General features: G+C 37.6%; 1 protein-coding gene across 17 annotated transcripts in view; it reads left to right on the plus strand.

Annotated features, from left to right (window-relative positions):
* Atad2b (ATPase family, AAA domain containing 2B) overlaps positions 1-22,480 on the plus strand; it is a 143,473-nt gene that overhangs the window by 47,155 nt on the left and 73,838 nt on the right. For 16 of the 17 annotated variants that reach the window (XR_015622087.1, XR_015622088.1, XR_015622085.1 and 13 more), the window contains exons 14-17: positions 2,068-2,227; positions 5,671-5,761; positions 10,322-10,633; positions 14,845-14,977. Coding sequence is in view for 10 of the 17 variants with exons in the window: in NM_001427483.1 (NP_001414412.1) it covers positions 2,068-2,227; positions 5,671-5,761; positions 10,322-10,633; positions 14,845-14,977 (696 nt within the window). In the remaining 7 variants the exon portion in view is untranslated. Of the gene's footprint in view, positions 1-2,067; positions 2,228-5,670; positions 5,762-10,321; positions 10,634-11,133; positions 12,261-14,844; positions 14,978-22,480 lie in introns of those variants that run through there. The other variant, XM_087554261.1, reaches the window with a different exon arrangement.

The following is a 22,480-nucleotide window of genomic DNA, read 5'->3' on the forward strand; positions in this document are numbered from 1 at the left end:
TGAAATTTTAGTCAGAATAATTAGGCAGAAGAAGGAAATAAAAAGTGTTTAAACAAGATAGTAAAGAATGCAAATTATTGTCGTATAACATGATTCATTATATAGAAAAATGAAAGGATTCCTCCGAAAGGGTTTTTAGAACTTAGAAACTAAGCCGGAGGACTAATATAGTGGAAAGACAGCCAACTTACCAAGTTGTTTTTTTCTTCTCTGCATGCTTGCAATTATAGTCATGTATACTTTCCCATAAAGGAAATGTTCAAAGAAACGAAATTGGCATGCAAAAAATAGTAGCACTCTTCTACAGTAATATTAAACTTGTTGAGAAAATCAAGAAAGCAAGTGCTTCACAATCCAAACAAAATACCTACAAGTTAGTGTAACTTAGGTAATAAAATATTTCTATATGAACAGAAGCTATATGATCAGGGGCTGGAGAGATAGCTCAGAGGTTAACACCATTGATGTTCTTCTAGAGGACCAGAGTTTGACTCCCAGGACCCATGTTGTGTGACTTATATCTGTCCATAACTCCAGCTTCAGGGCACCCTCTTCTGGTCTATACAGATTCCCACATACACATGTTTATACACACATTTGCACAAACACATGTAAATAAAAATTTAAAAATTAGGAGGTTGAATATAAAATGCAAAAAATAGAAAGATATCTTTATTAATTAATTACCAAGAGTATGTAATATATTAGTGCAATTTCCCCCAAAATACCATGGACATTCTTTAGAAAACTAGATGAAGACAGCCTTAAAATCCAGATGAAGGGGTTGGGGATTTAGCTCAGTGGTAGAGCGCTTGCCTAGCAAGTGCAAGGCCCTGGGTTCGGTCCCCAGCTCCGAAAAAAAGAAAAAGAAAAAGAAAAAAAAATCCAGATGAAAGCACAAACACTGTGTTATCAGAGGAGTCCTATGGACTAGAACACCAGAAGTACTGTGACACTTGATCTCACACACTGTGCAAGTGCTGCAACCAAACAGCTGCTATCGGCTGAAGAGACACAGACAGATTGAATAGAAGAAACCAACGTGTCTGTTATAGTCAGCTGGTTTCCAACTTTAAATTAAATATTTAAGAAAGATGACTGTTATGAGAAACTTGTGGGGTTGGGGATTTAGCTCAGTGATAGAGCGCTTGCCTAGCAAGAGCAAGGCCCTGAGTTCGGTTCCCAGCTCCGAAAAAAAAAAAAAAAAAAGAAAGAAAGAAAAAAGAAAAGAAAGAGAAACTTGTATTTCCTCAGTTGAAACTACATCAACTTCCTATTCTATACAAAACTGACTCTAAATGGTCCACAGAGCTAAAGATAAGATCAGAACTCAACAGTACCATCAGTAGACGACCAAGCATCCAAACATGAGCCTGTGTGGGTCATCTCAGATTCAAATGACAGCAGTGGTGAAACTTATAATTAAACATACTAGCTCACTTTACTTCTGGGTAAGATGTCCAAGTCATAAAATTTCAACCATCCAACTAGAAAACAAATCATATAAATATAAATAGTATCTCACACTTCAGTTTTGTTTGTAAGTTTTTAAGCACAGCTAGAATAGGCAGAAAATTATTTTTGACATGGTGTATGTTTTCCAGAAATTGTTTCAGCAGTAGAAATAAAGAATAGGAGTGAGCACAGTTAGCAATCTAAGAAAAACATCATTGCTAGAAATAGGGGAACTGTAGAGGCCATACATTTCCAGATGGGAACCAATGGACAACACCAAGATTGCTCTCTACTAAAAATAGAGTACTATGACCCCCCCCTCAACTTTCTGTGCACTTTCAGTTTTGTTTTCTCTGCATTGTCTTAATATATATCTGGGGTACAATTATTATATTAGTATTTAAAACTTTATTATTATTATTTTTTTTTTATTAACTTGAGTATTTCTTATTTACATTTCGAGTGTTATTCCCTTTCCTGGTTTCCGGGTAAACATCCCCCTAATCCCTCCCCCTCCCCTTCTTTATGGGTGTAAAACTTTATTATTAACACGAATGTTTACATTTTTTCTTTTGTCAAATTTTGCATGGGCTTTTTTTTTTTTTTAAACAGCTCTATAGTGTCAACCCTCCTTGCTCTTATGGATGGATTAGATAATAGAGGTGAAATTGTTGTTATTGGTGCTACAAACAGACTTGACTCTATTGATCCTGCACTCAGGAGACCTGGTCGTTTTGACAGAGAATTTCTTTTCAACCTGCCTGATCAAAGGGTAAGAAGTTTTTGTTGTTGTTGATATATGTAAGTGTGTGTGTGTGTGTGTGTGTGTGTGTGTGTGTGTGTGTGTGTGTGTGTGTGTATGTGTGTGTATGTAAGTGTGCTGTATGCATGTGCGCGTGTGTGTATCCATATATGTATGTATACACACATGAGCATGTATACTTATGTATACACACACACATACATGTGTGTGTATATACACACATATGTAACTCACTTACAAAGCATATACTGAAGGTGATACCCCTTGCCACACTTTGCTTTTTTTAACTTTGCATTAGTTTAAATCTAAGAAGGGCACAGCATCACATGATTCTGTGCCAACGGTCTTCGCAGGAAGGTTGCATTGGAATTTGGCACTAGCCGTGCTACTGTTTCCATGGGCCTGAGTTACTTTTCCCTAAATTACTTTGATTTTGTTTGGTTTGCCTTCAGGAAGTCTCTATGTTGGGGTTTTTGTTTGTTTTGTTTTCTCTTTCTACACATCAGCACATGTCTTGCCCGAGTAGAACTCAGTCTCATCTTGACCATAAACATTTTCCATTTTAAGAAGAGCTGTGTGCTTTCTTTGGTTCCAGAGACCTCGCTTATAGCCAGCAAAAATGGCCTTGCACTACAGCCTTGCAGACATAGTTGCCTTTTAGAAGTTCTGTTCCCAGCAGGCCCCAGTAACCTGCCCCCAAAGTTCAGCAGCAGAAGCTTTGAAGGTTGTATTTTCACTAATTTTTGCTTATGGGATATCTTAGTTAATAATTAAAAAAAATCTTGTGTAGCACTCCTTGTTAATGCTTGCCTTTAATCCTAGCACTTTGGGACTGAAGCATGAGAATTCTAAGTTTTTAGTCAGTGTGGGTTACGTGGTAGCTTAGAACAACTAGAACAACAGTAGCCAACTATGTATACTTATTGAACAATTCATTCTTGCTCTACTAGCATTATCAGAGTGCTCCAGAAGCGCAGGGAAAGGACGCCTCCTGTTGGGTTTCTGCAGGTGCTTATTCCACACCCACAGCAGCACTGACGCCATTATCATGTTTACTTGTTATGTGTCTCTAGTTGGCCAGACTAGGTATTTCCCCCAATAAACTTTAAAAAACATTTATTTATTTTTATTTTATTAGTATGAGTATTTTGCCTGCATGTATGTAAATGTACTAAGTGCATGCCTGGTTCTTGCGGAGGCCAGAAGAGGGTACTGGATCCCCTGGAATTGAAGTTACAGATGGAGCTTCTGGGGCTGAGCCAGCTCTGCAGCCACCCTCCCTAAATATATGTCCATAGATATCCTTTACTCAGAATTCCATAGTTAACATACAAAAGTTTAGTTAGTTAAAAGCAGTAAATAGTATTTGTTATGTTGAGTTATTTAAAAAATGTTCCCTAAAGATGGTCATTTAGTATACAAAATGGTTTTTAGTAAGTTATAAAAAGTTCTTTCCTTCCTAATTGTAATTGAAATTTTTGTGTTGATTTGTTCCTTAAATTTCCATGGAGAATTCATATTGGAGAGGATATACTAGGAACGAGTATTGCTGTCTGTGAAATGCCTGACTTACATATTTAGATGTAGAAGACTTAGCAGTTAGGATTGCCAGGCAGACTGCACTCTTCGTAGGATATTCTGATACTTCAGTTTGACATCTGTCTGCATACCTACCCTTTATAGACTTAGACTTGAATCCATAAACAAATTTAAAGACTTCAAAATGCTACCAAGTTTACCTTTGTTAGGACAGCACATATAGTCTCTCTTGCTCTTTTAAAAATATTTAAATTTATTCTTTGATAATTTCATAATTGTATATGTTTTGATCATACCCACCCACAACTCTTTCCCTTCAGATTGCCCTGGATCCTCACTCAGTAGCAACCCATTCTTCCCTTTACTTTGTGTTTTCTTGGGTCCCCACCCCTTTAAAAACTATCTCATTGGGTCTACTTAGTGCTGCCCATATACACATAGTAAATAGGTTTGGAGTCATTCACTGGAGCATGGGCAGCCTACCAGTGCCCACACCCCTGATGGCTCCTTAGTCAGGGCTGGGGCTTTCTGCAGCCCTCTTTGATTCTGTACCTATCTGTGCCAATAATGGCAGCTGGTGTGAATTCATGACATTCCACAACGCTCACCCTTCTCACTCCTACATCCTTTCTGTCCCGTCTAGGATGGTCCCCACCTTGGGGAGGGGTTGGAGTTGGAGATAGTCTCACTTTCATTGCTCAGTGCAGCTGCCAGAACAGTTCAGGGCCCAGAGGTGAATCAGTTGTAGGAGATATGGCCAAAGTGGGTATATTCTGTTTTGATACAGAGAATTATCAGTTTGTGATATCCAGCAACAGACTATGCCCAGGGTTGTGCCTACCAGTTCATGGGAAATATGTTTTGTTCATAGGGACATTGTCAGTGTTCTTGGGCCTGGCTTTTGGAAGAGATGTATGTTGTTTTCTACTCTTATGTAGTATTTAAGGCCATGAAACTAGATGAGTTACCTCATCTTCTGTCCAACAGAGTAGGCAGTGGGTGCAGAATACAGGGATAGATCGATGTGCTTGAAGCCAAATGAACAGACCACAGTGAGAGCATGGATGTGGTTAGTTTGCCAGTTGCTAATGAGAAGAGGAAAGAAGTTCAGGCGTTGTCTTTAGCAGCATGTTTAAGTTACCAGTGATTCTCAACCGTGGTTGCATACATTTGATTGGAATAGAGTTTGTTCAGGAGACAATTAGAAGAGATTGGAGGGAATGTTTCACAGCCTTGCTGTAAAAAGCAGTCTCGGGCTGTTGATGGCTTCAGGAGAAGAAGCGCTTGTTGGGGGATTCTATTGACATGATTTTGTTCCCCAGATTCCACAGTGGGAGCAGAGAGATGATTCCAACAGTTTTTCTGTGATGTCACATGCATACACACTTCTGCCTACCTCCCCACCACTAATAATAAAATCTAAAAGGTGATATGTAGCAAAGTAAAATTTAGTTTTAACATCTAGCCACACATTAGCGATTCACTATTTAATGCTACCAGTAAAGTTTCTTTACCTCTTAGAATATTAATTGTCTAAACTCATGAAACAGATAAAAATCTTAGGTTTTTTTTTTTTTAATTTTTCTTTTTATGTCTATGCATACACTATCACTGTCTTCAGACACACCAGAAGAGGGCATCAGTTCCCATTACAGATGGTTGTGAGCCACCGTGTGCTTGCTGGGAATTGAACTCAGGACCTCTGGAAGAGCAGTCAGTGCTCTTAACCACTGAGCCATCTCTCCAGCTCCCCAAATCTTAGACTTTATAACCAACAGGTTGATATGAATGCCAAGGTGTTTAAAATTCTTTTAAAACAGATAATGACTGAGTGTGGGATTACAGTTAGAATTTGTTACAGCAAACACATGAGAAGTTGGTGCTGTCTTATGCTGCTGTACTCTTCTTCTTAGGCCAGAAAGCACATCTTGCAGATCCACACCAGGGATTGGAATCCAAAACTGTCGGATGCATTTTTAGGAGAGTTGGCAGAAAAATGTGTTGGTGAGTGCTCCTATTTGAACTCTTGACTGTCACTGCTTGTCCTATTAAGTGTCCTGTCCCCTTTATGTTGAAATGTGAATGAGTACAGTTTTATGTCTTTAACTGTGTAATAGATGGCTCTGCATTCATATTTAAAAGTTATAAAAATGTTTCACTTAAAGTTTCACTGAATTGAATTTTCATTATGTCAGGTGTTTGATGAACAAAGCTTAGAAGCGACCTGGGTTTCACTGAATGCTGACCGTCCTTCATGTTACTACAGTGTCTCCTTTTAGGAATTATCCCTTCTCAGACATTTTACTAAGAAAAATAAACATGAGAGAAAAAAGACAAGACTGCAGTTCCTATGCTTTATGGACAGGACTAATGGGCTCCTATAGTCTAGAAAGAAGTTGGGTGGGAGGAATCATCAAAGAAAATACTTACTGGTATTTGCCAGTATTGCCTCAAATATAAAACTTTTCGCCTTAATTTAAATACATCACAGTAGAAAACCTCACCACAGAGTAAATGAGCATTGCTGCCCTAAGAGGCTGAGAGCACTGATAGCCACAGGAGATGGAGCTCAAGGCTTTCTCTCTTCTAGCTAGCTCTGAAATAAGAGGTCAGTAGTAACTAAATGCACACAAAGGAAAGCTCCCTCATTCTTCTTCCTCCTTCCTCCTGGCAAGAGAGCATGCACTAAACCTATTTCATGGATCTCTTTCAGACTCTGCAAAATATAAAAAAACAAATAAAAACTACCTGTCTCCATGAATATTTTAAGCATTATTAAGAAATTCCTCAAATAACTCCATTAATAATATCTACTTGGGAAAACTTTAAAGTTACCAAAACCAAAAAGAACAACTTAGTTAAAAAAATTCATTGTGATCCACTATCAAATAATGAAAACTTAAATAGAACATTAGTCCATTCAGTTAGCTACATCCGAATTATCCTCTTCATCCACAGGGACTTCCATCTCCGAAGCAGCATCCCTCAGCTTTTGAACCACAAAGACCTCGACATCTTCTGGTGAGGAGAAAACGTAAATCTCTCCAGCACTACACCAATTTAAGCTTTGCCTGGTATAAGAGAGCATGCGCCAGACCCATTTCATGTACATTTGGCTTGATCTTTGCAAAGCCCTGAGCTGCTTTATGGGAGAGGGTGGTACTTGGTTAAACGAGACAAAACCAAACCAAACCCAGTCTTTCCTTTTTAGATTCTCTCCCCACCCCCTTTATTTATCATATTATGGTATTAGAGTTTAGATCAGACTGGGAACCTTTGTAGATTTTTCTGTGAATCTTTCACAGAATGACCCTTAGTTGAAATTTACAGACATCTTTAGGAAGTGAGAAATTCCTTAAGTAGCTATTCCAAAATCACTGTCTATTACCCTACCTTTCATCTAAGATGCTGCACACTGTAGTTTAATTCCTTATCTTAATATTCGATCTCAATTTTCATGTGTGTTTCCAAAGGTCAGCCAGTATTCTACACTTTTCCAAGTGATTTATTTTAGCTTATAGTTGGTCTTTAAAGGTATTTACAATGTAATGTCTTACTGGACTGAAACTTTTCTTGCTGTCCCTCTTTTTATGCGGTGGCAGGCAGTATGTATGAAATATGTTTATATATCGTTGGCTTCTTGGAGAGTTGAATAAAATTCCTTTGAAATAAAATGATTGTGTGTTCAATTATGGCATTTGTTTCATTTAAGAAATCTGTTCATGTTAAGAGTACTCAAATGCAGGGCTTCGAGTAGGAATAGAACAGTAATAAATTTTAAATTCATTTTGACTATTACTATATACCATAAATATGTTTTAACATGTATGGTTTCAGTTCAGTGAGATTTATGCCTAATAAAAGGTTATGCAGTCTTGATGAATATCTGCAAGGATAGTTGGCCTTTTATTGGCTACGGACTTGTAACTTTTACCTTGAAATAGCTTGGAGGTTTTTGCATTCATATCAGGTATTCTTTTTAAGTAATAAATACATTTCATAAAAAGCTGGTGTCAAGAAAATTTATACAAATAATAGTTTACAATTAATAAAAAGGATTAGTATTTTTTCTGTTTATTTTCAGTGAGACGCTTAAAACAATGAAAACGTATCTATGAAATATCTATATCTGGGGTCTTCATTTTGTTTGTAATTGGTTTTTAAGAAAGCCTCAAAAATTTTGACCGTTGTTTCTAATCTAATCCCTTTATAGTTATATTTTCAATCTTCACAAAAATTGTAACTTAATAATCACATGAAAAAACACTTTTCTTTGCTTCACTCTGTTAGTGTTCAGTAGAGCAGTGCTTAGGAGTGGTGATCTGGGCTTTGAAAAGGGACGTTTTTTAAAGAAAAGCGTATCAACTCTTAACTCTCCAGGTTGTATTATTATTTCATTATCATCTGTTTCCTAAGCCAGAACCCTCATGAGAATGCAAGTTGTGCTATCAATTATAGTGGACAGAGCCCTGCCTAGGATCCTGGCCAGTGTTTATCCAAAGCAGAGCCATTTTGGCCATGATTCGGATGCACCTTAATTCAGTATTTGAATCTAGTGAAGCATATATTAAGTGAATGCTTCTCAACTTTTTTATGCTAGGGTAATTTCTAAATTTTTCTCAGAATATATACTTAAAAATTTAAACTCTCAGAGAGTAGTTCACTGTTGTGAGGCCTGAGAGTTTGTATTTATTCTGGTGATTTTTTTTTTTTAATTGAGAACCAGAGATACAGGCCAGTAACATTCTCACAAGGAGATAGAGAAAATATTTTTTCTCTTTCTTTCTTTCTTTCTTTCTTTCTTTCTTTCTTTCTTTCTTTCTTTCTTTCTCTCTCTCTCTCTCTCTCTCTTTTTTTTTTTGTCTATTGATTGTGATTATCCACTGAAAATTAAAAAATGGGGTCTAGTCAACTTTGTGGACTCACGTAGGAAAGAGTGAGTAGCATATTGCCATTGTACATAATTAACATGGTATTACGGCAAACACAGCGCTTTACATTCTTGGAGAACGTATGAATAGCCTGTAGTTGCTGTTGCATCTCTCCGGCCTCTGAGCTTTCCCTGTTAACTTGAGCTGCTGTTGTAAAGAGGACCATTGCATGTTCATTAACCGTGCAGACATTTATCAGAAATACAAATATGGTTCTTATTTGATGATGGTAGTTTATTTTTATTTTTACAAATTCATGTACTTGTGATTATTTTCCTCTTTATAATGTTACAAAAGTGTTCTGTACTCATTTTGTTGAAATAGTATAACAACTGTATGTTAAAGAAAAATGTACTTAAAAATGTATTAATGGAGAAGTATAAAATAGAAGACCACAATTATTCTGAAGATTTGGGAGATAGAGCGTTATAATATTTATGCTTAATCTACAGTTTTTGAGGCAAATTCTCACAGATTATAAACTCATGAGTCATTTTTTTTCCTTTTGTAAGCACCATTTTCATTTTGGCATTTATAAGCTGCATAAAGTCAATGTGAAGTGTGAAGGGAAAGGTAAACTCAGTAGTGGTCCCTGAGTGTAAGGCACAGTGTTCTACAGTTTGTTCAGAAGGCTCCCCCTGCTGGTGTACTGATAAGGACGACCAAGTGAAGTTTAATTTAGTTGCTCATAGTTTCCTGTAAGCAACTATCTTCTATCTTTGGCTAATATGAAGGGTTTTTTTTTTTTTTTTGTTTGTTTTTCCCTTTCTGTTTTTCCCTTTTGTGACATGGGTCTTTAGCAGATCATGTTTTTAAAATGTATGTTTTATAGAAGTAAATAGGTATATAATGAAAGTCACTGTGGGAAACACTGTAAAGTTTTTTTTTTCCATAAAGTTTCTTTCCCCCCACTTTGGGCGGTCTTTATTGAAAGAGGAGAAGTGAGGAAGAGAGAGGAAAGGTTTTTAGTCTTCATTCCTCTAGTGGCTTTGGAGCTTCTGGGTGAATTACAATGCTGAATCACAGTGTTTTGGATATTTGCTTGTTAACGACTATTGCACTGTGCTTAGGTCTGATGGTAAATTACAAGTTTTTGAAGATTCTCCTGATACATTCCTTTGTACCACCTTTTCATATGTGTTTAGGAAGTTAGTAATATTAGAAAAAATAAGCCAGGAGTGGTGACACACACCCATAATCGTAGGTACTTGCAGGCCAGGGCAGGAGGCCTGGGCAGTTTAGCAAGATTTGGTCTCAAAATAAAATGAAAGACGAAGAATGTTGCACAGTGGTATATCGTGAGGATAAAGTATTCATTAAGGTTGCTTATGAAAGACTGAAATGTAAATGTAATTCAGTGGGTTTTGACACATAATATGGGACTTTTTTTATATTAATGTTATTAGCTTATATTTTTGTTAATTTAAAATACAACATTTTTAGTCATAAATACGTATTAGTCCTTAATTGAACAGTTATGTTAGGTGATTTTATTAAAGAGTTCATTTTAATTTTGTCATTAAAATAGTACATAACTACTGATTATTCTGATAGAAATATATATATTATCAAACTATACTGGTCTTTGGAAGAATTAAGTTAATTTTGTTGCTTTTCTCGTTTTCTGCATTAGGCTACTGTGGAGCTGACATCAAGGCCCTGTGTACTGAAGCTGCCCTGATTGCCCTTCGCAGGCGCTACCCTCAGATCTATGCTAGCAGTCATAAACTGCAGCTGGACGTTTCCTCAATAGTGCTCAGTGCCCAAGACTTCTACCGTGCAATGCAGAACATTGTGCCTGCTTCCCAACGTGCTGTGATGTCCTCAGGACAGGCGCTGTCCCCCATTATAAGGCCATTGCTAGAAAGAAGTTTCAACAACATCTTAGCAGTCCTGCAAAAAATATTTCCTCATGCAGAAATAAGCCAGAGTGACAAGAAAGAAGGTACTGTAAGCTACTCTTTTCTATTGTGAAAATAAGAAAAAAACATGTTTTTCATAAGATTAGTTAGAACTTATCTATTTCACTTATCACTGAATACTTAAGAACTCACATGTTGCCCGGAAATGGTGGTTGCCTGGTAAATGTTCATTCACTCTCAATATAGGGGTGTTACTATACTTAGAACGTTGACTATAATAATAATAGCTTATATTTATAGTGTTTGCATAAATTATCATTCATTTATCCATATATAAGTTCTATGCGTTAGGAGGAGATTGAGCTCTTTGGATTCTAAGTAATTTGGGTAACGTAAGGTCACTCAGTAAGATTTGAGGCTGACTCAAGCTCAGGGAGCCTGCCTGCATGGCCCATGCTTCTGTAGATTCAGTTCATTTTGATGATGTTGACAGAGCACTCTTCATTTGTGTTGATTAAAATGTGAGCTGTTGGTAAGGGAGTAAATTTCAACCTAATTGTCCATAATTTTAAATTTAATTAAGCCACAAGCCTGTACTTTGGACCTGAGATGAAATCAGAACATCATCCTAAAAATCACACATTTGGGCTGGAGAGATGGCTCAGCGGTTAAGAGCACTGGCTGCTCTTCCAGAGTCCTGAGTTCAATTCCCAGCAACCACATGGTGGCTCACAACCATCTGTAATGGGATCTGATGCCCTCTTCTGGCCTGCAGGCATACATGTAAGCAATAATAAATCTTTTTTAAAAAATCACACATTCTCATGAGGAAAATAAAAAGAAATTTCTGCTGGAGATGAGTCGGTGAGAGGCATGCTTGCCTGCCTTGCCTGAGGTCCTGACTCAACTCTTAGTTCTGTGTCAGCTGGACATAATGTGCGCACACCTGTAGCACTGGAGAGTCGGAAGAAGCAAGATCAGAAGTTCCAGATTATCTTTTAAGGGCCAGGTCCATAGGACTCATGAAACCTTGTTTAATCCTCCCTCCAACCCCCCAAAAGTTTAGGTTTATGTTGAAATCAAATAAGATCCATTATGTTTGAAGGTGAAGTAGTGAGGGTTTTATTTTCTTTCTTTGTTTAATACAGGGTCCCTGTGTATGCCTGGCAGCTTGGGTGGTCTGCCTGCTTCTGACTCTAGCTGGTATTAAAGCCACGAACCTGGCATGAGATAGTGTGTTTTGGTTATTTTAATTTTATTTCAGTTCCCTCTTTACTTAGTATGTAGCTTATACCAAATAGAAAATTGTTCAGAGAATTACAGTAACATTAATATTCATTGACATTATTTAATGAATATCGAATGAGTATATTTAGGGAATCATGAATATTATTCAGTTTGACTGTCATAAATACATTTTTTCAAAGACTAATTTTTTTTAAAGGAAAACTTTACATAGAACTCTTTGTTCCTTAAGGTTTGTTGACAGGTAGGGTGTGGACAACTAGTCCTGCGCATATCTGTGAATCAGGCTCTGTGCTGTGTTTGTGTGTGTGTCTGTGGTAGGTATGTGTAGCACTGGTTGATATTTAAACTTCTAACAATCCTCCTGTCTTATTCTCCTGAGTGCAGATATTACAAATAGGTGTCATCACCCTTGCTTATCTTATGATTTTTATAATTGGGGACACACAGATATCTTTACCTAAAACTTTGAAAGAAAAAAAAAAAACCAAACCATTTGTTCTTTTAAGAGAATACAGAGACTCCACAAGAAGAACAATGGAGTCAACTAACCTGGGCCCTTGGGGTTCAGAGACTGAACCATCAACCAAAGAGCATATAAGGGCTGGACCTAGGCACCCCAGACATGTGCTACAGACATACAGCTTGCTGGTTCTCCCAGCAACTGGAGCAGGGGCTGTCCTTGACTCTTTTGCCTGCCTGTGGATCCTGTTCCCCTAACTGGGCTGTCTCCGCTTGTCTCGGTGGGAGAGGATGTGACTTGATGTGCTAGGGTGGTTGATACCTGGACAAGGTGGGGGAGGGGCATGTGGGGGGATGAGTGCCATCAGAATGTAAAATGAAAAAAAAAATACTTATTGTGGAGATTTTTGATATTCTTTTTCTCCATTTGAGAATTTTCATTTTATGGCATTGTTCTCCTTTTCATAGACTTTTATTTTTGTTAGTGCAAACTATGCTTTACTTCCAGCCAACAAAACTAAGTTGCATGTATTAGTGGGATAACAACTACATTTTATTCATGCTATAAATATTTTCATTACTTTATATGTATTTTCTAGTTTATTTTATTCTTTAATATTTTTCCTTAGACCTGTATTCTTGGCTTGTTTGTGACATTATCACCTAAAAGATCTCCTAATAGGTTGAAAACTATTAGTTTTACTGTTTACCTTTTAAAAGCCACTGCTGACTCTTCTTACTTGAGTAATTCTGTATCTCCTCAGTTTTTTTCTGTTTCTTTTTTGTATATGTGTGTTAGCCATGTGTGTTCTGTGTGTGGGTGCACATGCATATTGGTGTGTGTACTTTTGGAGCATGGTGTAGATGTCAGGGATCCTCCTTACTTGTACTTCACCCAATTCACTGATTCAGAGTCTCAGTCAAAGCAGAGCCTGTCCCCCAGTCTTGGTAGCCAGCTTGCTCTGTATATTTTGTTTCTGCTTTCCAAGACAGAGATTATAGGAGGGCTGTCAAACTCACATAGTATTTATGTGGTTTCTGGAGCTCTGAACTCATGGTAAGCACTTTAACCACTGAGCCATTTCCCCAGCCCCGTGTCTTACTTTATACAGCATTCTATTCTTTTGTTTTAGAAGTATATGATATATTTCTTTCCTATCTCCCTACTTCCTTCCCTCTTTCTTTTCTTCTTCCTTTCCCTTTCCTCCCCTCCCCTCCCATCCTCTCTCTGCTCCCTTCCTTTCTCCTTCCTTCCTTGGAACCTTGACTTGGGGTCTTACTATGTTCCAGTCTCTGAGTAGCTGACATCACAGGTGTGTTGTTGTATTGTGTGTGACCAAAGTTGATTTCTGCCGATATCGGTTCTTTATCAGCTAAACGTAGAGCACTGTATTTATTCACTGAACTGGCACTTCTCATAGACATGTATGTGATATATGCGCTAATACTTAAGTTCTGGAAAAGTATTGTGTTCTCAGTAGAAATTTTAGTTACAGTTAATTTACTGAGTAATAATCTTCAGGCCCATAGAAGAAGTAATGCTTCTTGAATGGGTGTGCTTTCACTCTGAGTCGATAACTATCTAGCTCTGTGTTTGTTTGTTTGTTTGTTTGTTTGTTTGTTTGGGTCTGTGGGTGTGAGTACTTGAGGGAAGGTGCCTGCAGAGACCAGAGGGACTAGAGTTTGATGGAGGCCCAGCCACAGGCAGTGGTGAGCTGCTTGATGCGGGCGCTGGGCTATGAGCTTGGGTCCTCTGCAGGGCAGTGTGCAGAGGACATAGATTTATTCTTACATATGGTTATGTGTCTGTGTCAGTGTATGCTGTGCATTGAATCCTCTGTTGCTAGAATACAGGTGGTTATTAGCTACTTGACAAATGGGTGCTAGCCACTTTGGTCCTCCAAGAGCAGCAAGTGCTTATAACTGCTGAACCATCTCTCCAGCTTCCCCAATTTTTCTTTTTCTTCTTTTCTTTTAAAAATTAATTAACTAATTCATTTATTTTTAAGAAAGGATTTCACTAGGTAGCCTTGGCTGACCTAGAACTTGATATATAGATCAATCTGGCCTTGAACTGACAGAGATCCACCTGTCTCTTTTTCCCAAGATAAAAGTACTCCCTCCTACCTTAATGTTATGTTAATTAGGCACATTTTCCATTGAAACATGAGGTCATTTAAAGAGAGCGGGTCAGTTTTCCCCCCCAGTTTGCTTATTGTTGTTCTTGAAGAAGTGGCTTTTGCTCAGCTGCCTGAATGGGATATGAAATGGGCTGGTTTGGTTCAAATTGAACTCACAGGGCCTGTTTTATGAGGGCACCATTTTCTTTCCCAGACTGTTAGTCAACTGTCTCCCAAATTACAGTTCATACTAAGTGTGAATAATTTATAAATGTGATAGAATCATGCTACTTATATTTATAAATTAGAAAAATACTACAGTGCCATCATTTTGTCTGTATAATCTGTATTTTTGCTAGATAGTGTATTAGATGATGTCACTTGATTTTAACCCATTTTCTTTGTCTTTTAGCATTCTTATTATGTGAGTTTAAAGGACTTGGGATTCTTGTGTTTTCTTCTGACAGATGTAGAAAATCTGATTTTAGATGATAGTGAAGATGAGAATGCTTTATCAATTTTTGAGATGAGTTGTCACTCGGCATCACCAAAGAAGTCATCGCCAGCTGCTGTCACTAAACCTTATCTCCACTTTACAATGTGAGTAAGCTAGAATGGTTTTTCCACCTTATGTTTTTAGAACACAATGCGTTTTGCTGGTTATTATATTCTTAAGGCAGTTTTCTTTGTTTGCACACAATTCAGAAAAGAGTTCACTGTGTCTGTTTTTTCGGTGTCTGGTAATAATTATATTGTTGGTCACCTAACACCTTTTCTCAAGAAAGAGACCATCGTCATATTGCTAATTTGTCTATGAAAAAAATGTAGTGTTATTTGTTGGTGGTTCTTTTTTTTTTCTTTTTTTGGAGGTGGGGAAAGTTTATTACCTTTGGAAACCAACTCATTGTCTCTGGTTTTATTGCTTTTATTTGAACTAAAATGGACAGTTAAGAAATATTTACCACCTCCCATGGTACATTAACTTGTGATAAGTTTTAGATGGTTTAGAAACTCCAAAGCTACTAAAGAGATTTTGAATTAGAAATTGCTCAGTAATTAAATAACATTTTGATTCTTAACAGAACATTAGTTTACTTCTGTAATTCGAGGTTTCCTGGTTTTCTACTTAGCTTTATCTTTTTACTGTCTGTGGTATAGTGCAAATGTAATTGTAAATTAAGAGACCAAGTAATTTTCAAACACTAAAGTCTCACTACTTCCATTTGCATAATTACTGCCATAGTTAAAGGACTCAAGTTTCATTCAGGTAGATTTAATAGACCTTGTGTTAAGAAGACTGCAGTATGTGTCCTCTTTTGTTCTTCCTCTTTCTCTTTTTCTTTTACTTTTTTTTAAAAAAGACATAGTCTACTTTGCACCTTCGTCTGACCTATAACTAACTCACTTTGTACTTAGTGCAGGCTTGCCCAGACTTTGTACTTAGTGCAGGCTTGCCCAGACTTTGTACTTAGTGCAGGCTTGCCCAGACTTTGTACTTAGTGCAGGCTTGCCCAGACTTTGTACTTAGTGCAGGCTTGCCCAGACTTTGTACTTAGTGCAGGCTTGCCCAGACTTTGTTAATCTTCCTACTTCAGCCTCCAAGTGTTGGGATCACAGATGTGAGTTACCATGTTTGGGTGGATTAGTGTTCTTTCAAGTAAGTTTTAAGAAGTATTTTGAACAAATTTAAGCCTTTGGGCTGAATTAAAGTTTCTCTCTTATAGATGGTAATGATGAAATGTTGATTTGACTGTACGCATCGTTAACTCTTTGTTGTTGATCATGTTTTAAAAGTGAGCTTAAATGTCTTCCATCTACTTTCTTTTCCTTGATGTATTTCTTTCCTTCAGGAAGTTCCTTGTCTTCATTTCCACACCCTTCCCTCTCTGCTTGTAGGAAAACTTTCGTAGACCTCACTAGCTTTTTGTTAGTCTGTTTTGTTGATAGTTACAGGAAAACTAAATACTTTTCTCTATTTTTTTCCCAACTAGTGTGTCTTCATGTATGTGTGTTGCTCAGTTTTTTAGTTTAAATTTGAATTATACATTAGCAGAAATAAAAAATTGTCAGTCTTTTATTTCAGTGTTGTAAGGTAGATCCTGCCAATGAAGGGACACAGAAGTTTGTTCCCGCTGCTACATTTGTTTGCTGTTTGCTGTTAGGCTTATTCTGCTATTGGTTTCTTGTGTGCCACTGGCTAGCTCATTGGTTTATCCCAGCTTTTCTAAGAAGAATTTGTTTAATTTCAGCTTCCTTTACACAGCTATTTTAGTTTACCAATTGGGTTCTTTTCTAGAGCAAGTTCTCCACCCCCTTTTAAAGGGAGGAGGCCTTAAACTCACTGTGATGCTAAAGCTGGCCTTGGAGTTCTCTTCCTGCCTCTACTGCCCAAGTGCTGGAGTAATGGGTACCAGGCACCGTGCCTGGCTCGGTGCTTTTTGTTTTAGTTACTTCAGTGGTTTATCTCTTTATTCACTCATTCAAAACATTTTCTGTTTTGTTTTGTTAGCTATGCCCAGAATTATTTTTGATGTTAAAACCCAGGTACCATTTACTTTAGTCTGAAGAAATGTTTATTATTGGTATTGGCTGTGTGTTTCATGCAAGTAAAGTTTCTTCTGGGAAGTGCAGGGAAGCCTTAGAGGATGTTTAGTCACAATTGATGTTCCAGTGAGAAAGCAGGGATGGCAGTAGCACCCGAAACTTGCAGCCAACTAGATGTGTGCTGTGTACATAGGCTATGCATTTGTGTTGTGTTATGAACAAGGAAACTGAAGCACGTGTAACTTAAAAGTTCAGGAGGTTTTTCCCAGTAGATTTTGGGCCCAGGCTTTGTGCTTTTTGTGTCCTGTGATTTCCCACCATCCCCTAAATTGATTATGTTCCTTATTTGTTATTTTGTTTCTTTTGAGATAAGATTTTGTTGTGTAGCCCTGTCTAGTTTAAATTCACCATTTACCCCCAGATTGACCATAAACTTGAAACAGTCCTCTTGACTCAGCCTCCCAAGTGCCGTCTTCAAGTTTATTTTTGAGCTTGATTGATAATTACATTTTCTTTTTTTTTTCTTTCTTTTTTTTTTTTTTGGTTCTTTTTTTCGGAGCTGGGGACCGAACCCAGGGCCTTGTGCTTCCTAGGTAAGCGCTCTACCATTGAGCTAAATCCCCAGCCCCCGATAATTACATTTTCATTGGGTGACTTGGCCATATGACTTTTTTCAAGAAGCGTACAGATGAAAATAAAGGTTTTTAGTAAGGAGTGTATATAGATTTTGCTTTTGCTTTCTGTTTGAGTAGCATGTGTTAGTAGCAAGGTCAATGCAGAAGAAGGCAGTTGGGCCTTATTGTCAGGTTTCTGGGATTGTTTCACAAAACAGTGCCAAAGTCTGTCTTTTAGAGTTAAGAAAAACTGTATGTCAGTAGTTTAGCACTGCGGAAGAGAAATATGTATGGGTGAAAATAGGCTTTTTCCCCCTTCCTTTATATTACCATTGGAGATTGGAAACAGCTTTCTGTTTCACAAATGAAAATAGCTTTGTCATACATGGAATAAATAAAATAAAATAAAAAAAAAGAAAAAAGAAAATAGCTTTTTTTTTCCGGATTATAAAGTTAATATACTCTATAAAAAATTCAACTAATAAAGAAGAACATAAAAGGAAAGTTAAGAATTAAACCCTTAGCAGCTGAAGGTAATATTTCTTTTAGTTTTGTGACCACTCTTTCATATTCTATTTATGCACATGATAAGACCTATGCATTATTTCTAACTACAAGTTAGTATAACTTGCTTTTAAAATATTTTTATTTATATTTGTATGTGTGCGTGAATGCCTGCAGAGGCCAGAAGAGTGTTGGATCTCCTGGAGCTGAGTGCTGGGAGCTGAACTCAGTTCCTCTGGAAAAGCAGCAAGTGCTTTGAACTCCTGGGCAGATCACCAGCACTGTGATTTATATTGTTTTTATCCATTATTCTGGGAATGTAATTTCATATTAGGATATGTTTAATGTTCTTCTAAGATTTCTACATACAGGGCTAGGGAGTGGCTCAGTTGGTAAAGTGCTTCATTGTAAGCCCAAGGACCAAAGGTCTGGTCTCCAGCACCCATGTAAAATACTGGGCAGAGCAGCATGCACTGTGATCTCAGCTCTGACCAGGTGGAGGTGCACAGTTCCTCAGAGCTCTCTAGCTACTTAGCTAAGCCTAATTGGCAAGTCTTAGTATCCAGCAAGAGACTCATAAAACAAGATGGAGACACATGCATTCACATGCACCACACACATACTCGTTCACACATATTCACACAGGAATTAAACATTTGAGTCATACGTAATTTTTCAGCTGGGCATGGTGGCTGTTTTACTTAGGGTTTCCATTGCTGTAAAGAGACAGTATGACCATTGTAACTCTTAATTGATGCTGGTTTACAGTTTAGAAGTCTAGTCCCTTATTGTCATAGCAGGAAGCATGGTGGCATTCAGGTACATACAGTGTTGGAGAAGGAGCTGAGAGTTCTAAATCTTGATCCACAAAACCTTAAAGCCCACCTCCATCCACAGTGACACACTTTGTCCAAGAAGGCCACACTTACTCCAATAAGGCCATAACTTTTAGCGGTGCCACTCCTTATAGCCAAGCATTTAAACACATGAGTCTATGAGGGCCATTCCTATGAAAACCACCACAGTGGTACATGCCTTTAATTTCAGCATATGAGAGGAAGAGGCAGAAGGTCTCTGTGAATTCAGAGCCAGCCTGGTCTACATAGGGTACTTCAGGACAGCCAGGACCTCACAGAGAAACCCTATCATAAACAAAAACAAACAGTGTGTAATTGTTTAGATGTTTCACCATTTATAGACTTTTATATAATCTGAAGTTTTTGGTAATCATTTTTAAAAACAATATTGCCCTAGACATCTTTGTAAGTATATATCTTTATACCATTATGTCATACAGAACTTCAGGTAAAATTTAAAAACAGATCTGTGTCTAAGGGTATTTTTGCTTAAAATCTTGATGTAAATGACTGAGTTGTTTTGTAGAAATATTGAGCCTTCAGAGCTCCCAGGGACTAAACCACCATCCAAAGTATACACATGGACAGACCCATGGCTCCAGCTGCATATGCAGCAGAGGATGGCCTTGTTGGGCACCAATGGGAGGAGAGGACCTTGGTCCTGCTGAGGCTGGACACCTCCCACCCTCCTTAGGGGAATGTCAGGGCAGGGAGGCAGGAAGGAGTGGGTGGATGAGTGGGGAAACAACCTCATAGAAAGGGGAAGGGGGATGGTATAGGTGGGTTTATGGACGGGAAACCGGGAAAGGGGATAACATTTGAAATGTAAACTTAAAAATTCAATAAAAATGTTTAAAAAAACTATAAATGTATGAGGCAATACTTTAAAGAAGTTAATAAAACAGCTGTAAAGCAAAAAAAAAAAAAAGGAAGAAAGAAAAAGAAAGAGAGAAAAAGAAGGAAAAAGAAAGAAAGGAAGATTGAGCTACTTCTGTTTTCTACTCCCATGTGTGAGGTGCTGTCTTCTTACTTTTGTTAATTTTGAGCCATTTTACTCTTCTCTGGCAGTGCTAGGCAGGGAAGCCAGGGCTTTCATGCACCCTGAGGCAAATGTTCTACTCCACAGACACACCTCTAGTTCTGCTTTTCAGTATCCAGTTATGTGAATTACTGACCGGGCAACTCCGAAGCACTTGAGCCATTAACTTACTCTTCATGCATTCATGCACTCACTCAGCATTTTGTGAAAGATGGACAGAGGATACGCATTGTCAAAACATGTAGAGAATGGAAAGAGATAAATGCGCCTTTCTTTGGTGGTGGTATAAGTCATAGAATATTTTTGAACCTATTTTGGCATATTTAGACCTGCCAGAAAATTAGTGCTTTTTTCTTCTGCATTCTGCCTAACTGTAAGGATACCAGTTTTCCCACTGTCTCACTAAGAATTGCAATTAAAATTAGTTTTTACTTTGTTTATCTGGCAGATAAAATATTTGTTAAGTAATTTCTTAGTTCCTGTGTTAATGATAGCAACTTCCTTCTCCAGCCAAATCCTGCTCCAACTCCGACCAGCTGCTGCTTTTCTTTTCTTTTTTTTCTGTTCTTAAGCATTTTATTGTTAAGTTCTCCCCATATTTAGGACTTCTCTACCCCAGATAGTATTTTGCATGGAGATTTTTTTTTTTTATTAACTTGAGTATTTATTTACATTTCGAGTGTTATTCCCTTTCCCGGTTTCCAGGCAAACATCCCCCTAACCCCTCCCCCCCAAGACTTGGGAGCCACACTCTATTTAGTTTCTCAGCTAAAATTTGTCACCATCCTTTATGCATTCTTCCTGTTATGTAGTCATCACTAAAGTCCTTTGATTTGTTTTTTTCATTAAATCGGCTTCATTTCAGGGCATTTCTGTTCTTCTTTCTCGGCTCAGATTTTTATTTAGCCTGTCATTAACATATCATACCTGGGTTTCAGTAAGAGGTCCTTCTGGGATCTTTTCCCCATTTGCCTTCTATCAAATCCTTCCTTTCACATGCTGATATGCTGAACTAGAATTAGGCTTTAAAATGTGTTCACTTGTCCCTCTGCAGCTCATGGATGCTAAAACCTGTGAGCGCTTAAGTCTTGTATGTTAAAAAAAAAATCTAACATTTACACATAACCCTTCAATATCTTCTCATGGTTCATATCATTTGTCAGTTGCTTATAATTTCTAAAGTAATGTAGGTGCTATTTCAGTAGTTGTTGCACTGTGCTATTCAGTGACTAATAAAAGAAAAAAAGTTTGACATGTTCAGTATTTTCTCCTGCAGTGTTTGGGTGGATTCCATGGGTATGGACACTGTGGATGTGGGAACCCAGCTGCATGAGATATGAGATGCGGACACTCCTACAGCCATGCTTCCTTATTGTCTTTAGTGTAAATTCACACTTGAACACGGTCTGTATAGTTTGACTGTCCCTCCCCTTTTCCCAACCCCATTACTTTATCTCTTCATTGCCCGGTAGTGGAAGAGAAGCTGCCATCATAACTTAAATCAGCTGCTTCAGTAGAGCCCCTTGTCATTTGCTTATCATGTTTTTTTCTTTCATATAATTCATTCTGCCTCTGATCTATTTTGATTTCTGCGATTATATCATTTTCTCTGGAAAACCTATATATACTAATTGGGATCTCCCTTAGTTATATTAAAGAACAATACTTGTTAATTATACATAAATGCAGTTTGTGTATTTCCAGTTTGACCAAATACCATTCATCTTGGACTCTGATAATAGTGATGTTTAGTTTCTTGGAGTAAGATATTCAGCATTATAGACAGTCTACAGTAATTGGATAATTAAACATTAAATTTATTACCTTCTATTTTCCCTTCGATGTCTGTATAAGTGCTTTTTCCATGAAGGTAGGTTTGGGTGACATTTTATTTTTTTGTTATGCTATGTACACATACTGTACACATAATTTTTACTGTACAAACTCTTTGGACAGTAAAAATTATTCCAATTTTTTTTGTTTGTTGAGATAAGTGCTTATTGGCCCAGGTGCTTGGACCTTGCCATCCTCCTGCTGCAGTATGTTTAACCATGCCTTGCCTATTTTTGTTTATGGTAAAATCTTTATCTCATTTTGATTGCTTTATGGTTTAGATTATAATTTTTTGAGTTATTAATGTTTTTAGATTAAAATTTATTGTGGCTGGATGTGTGGCTTAATGGTAGAATGCCTGTCTAGAATGCTTGAGCCTCTGGATTTGATCCCTGTTATGTGTATTAGGCTGAGAAGATGACTCAGTGGGTAAAAGCATTTGTTATGATATATGAGTATCTGAACTTGAGTTCCTAAAACTCATACATTAAAAAAGAAAAGCTGGTATGGCTGTGCATACCTACACATCTTTTGGCATTAGGAGAAGAAAACAGATAGATTGGGGGCTAGCCAACCTGGCTAAAATGGTGAGCTTTCGGTTTGGTGAGAGACCTTGTCTTAAGGCCATTGATAGAGAGTGATAAAACAATAAGATTCCTGACATCTTCCTCTGGCTTCTGCATGCTACATACCACTTACATACACCCTCAAA

Source organism: Rattus norvegicus, chromosome 6 (genome assembly GCF_021556685.1).
Source record: "Rattus norvegicus strain SHRSP/BbbUtx chromosome 6, alternate assembly SHRSP_T2T, whole genome shotgun sequence".
Taxonomy (NCBI): domain Eukaryota; kingdom Metazoa; phylum Chordata; class Mammalia; order Rodentia; family Muridae; genus Rattus; species Rattus norvegicus.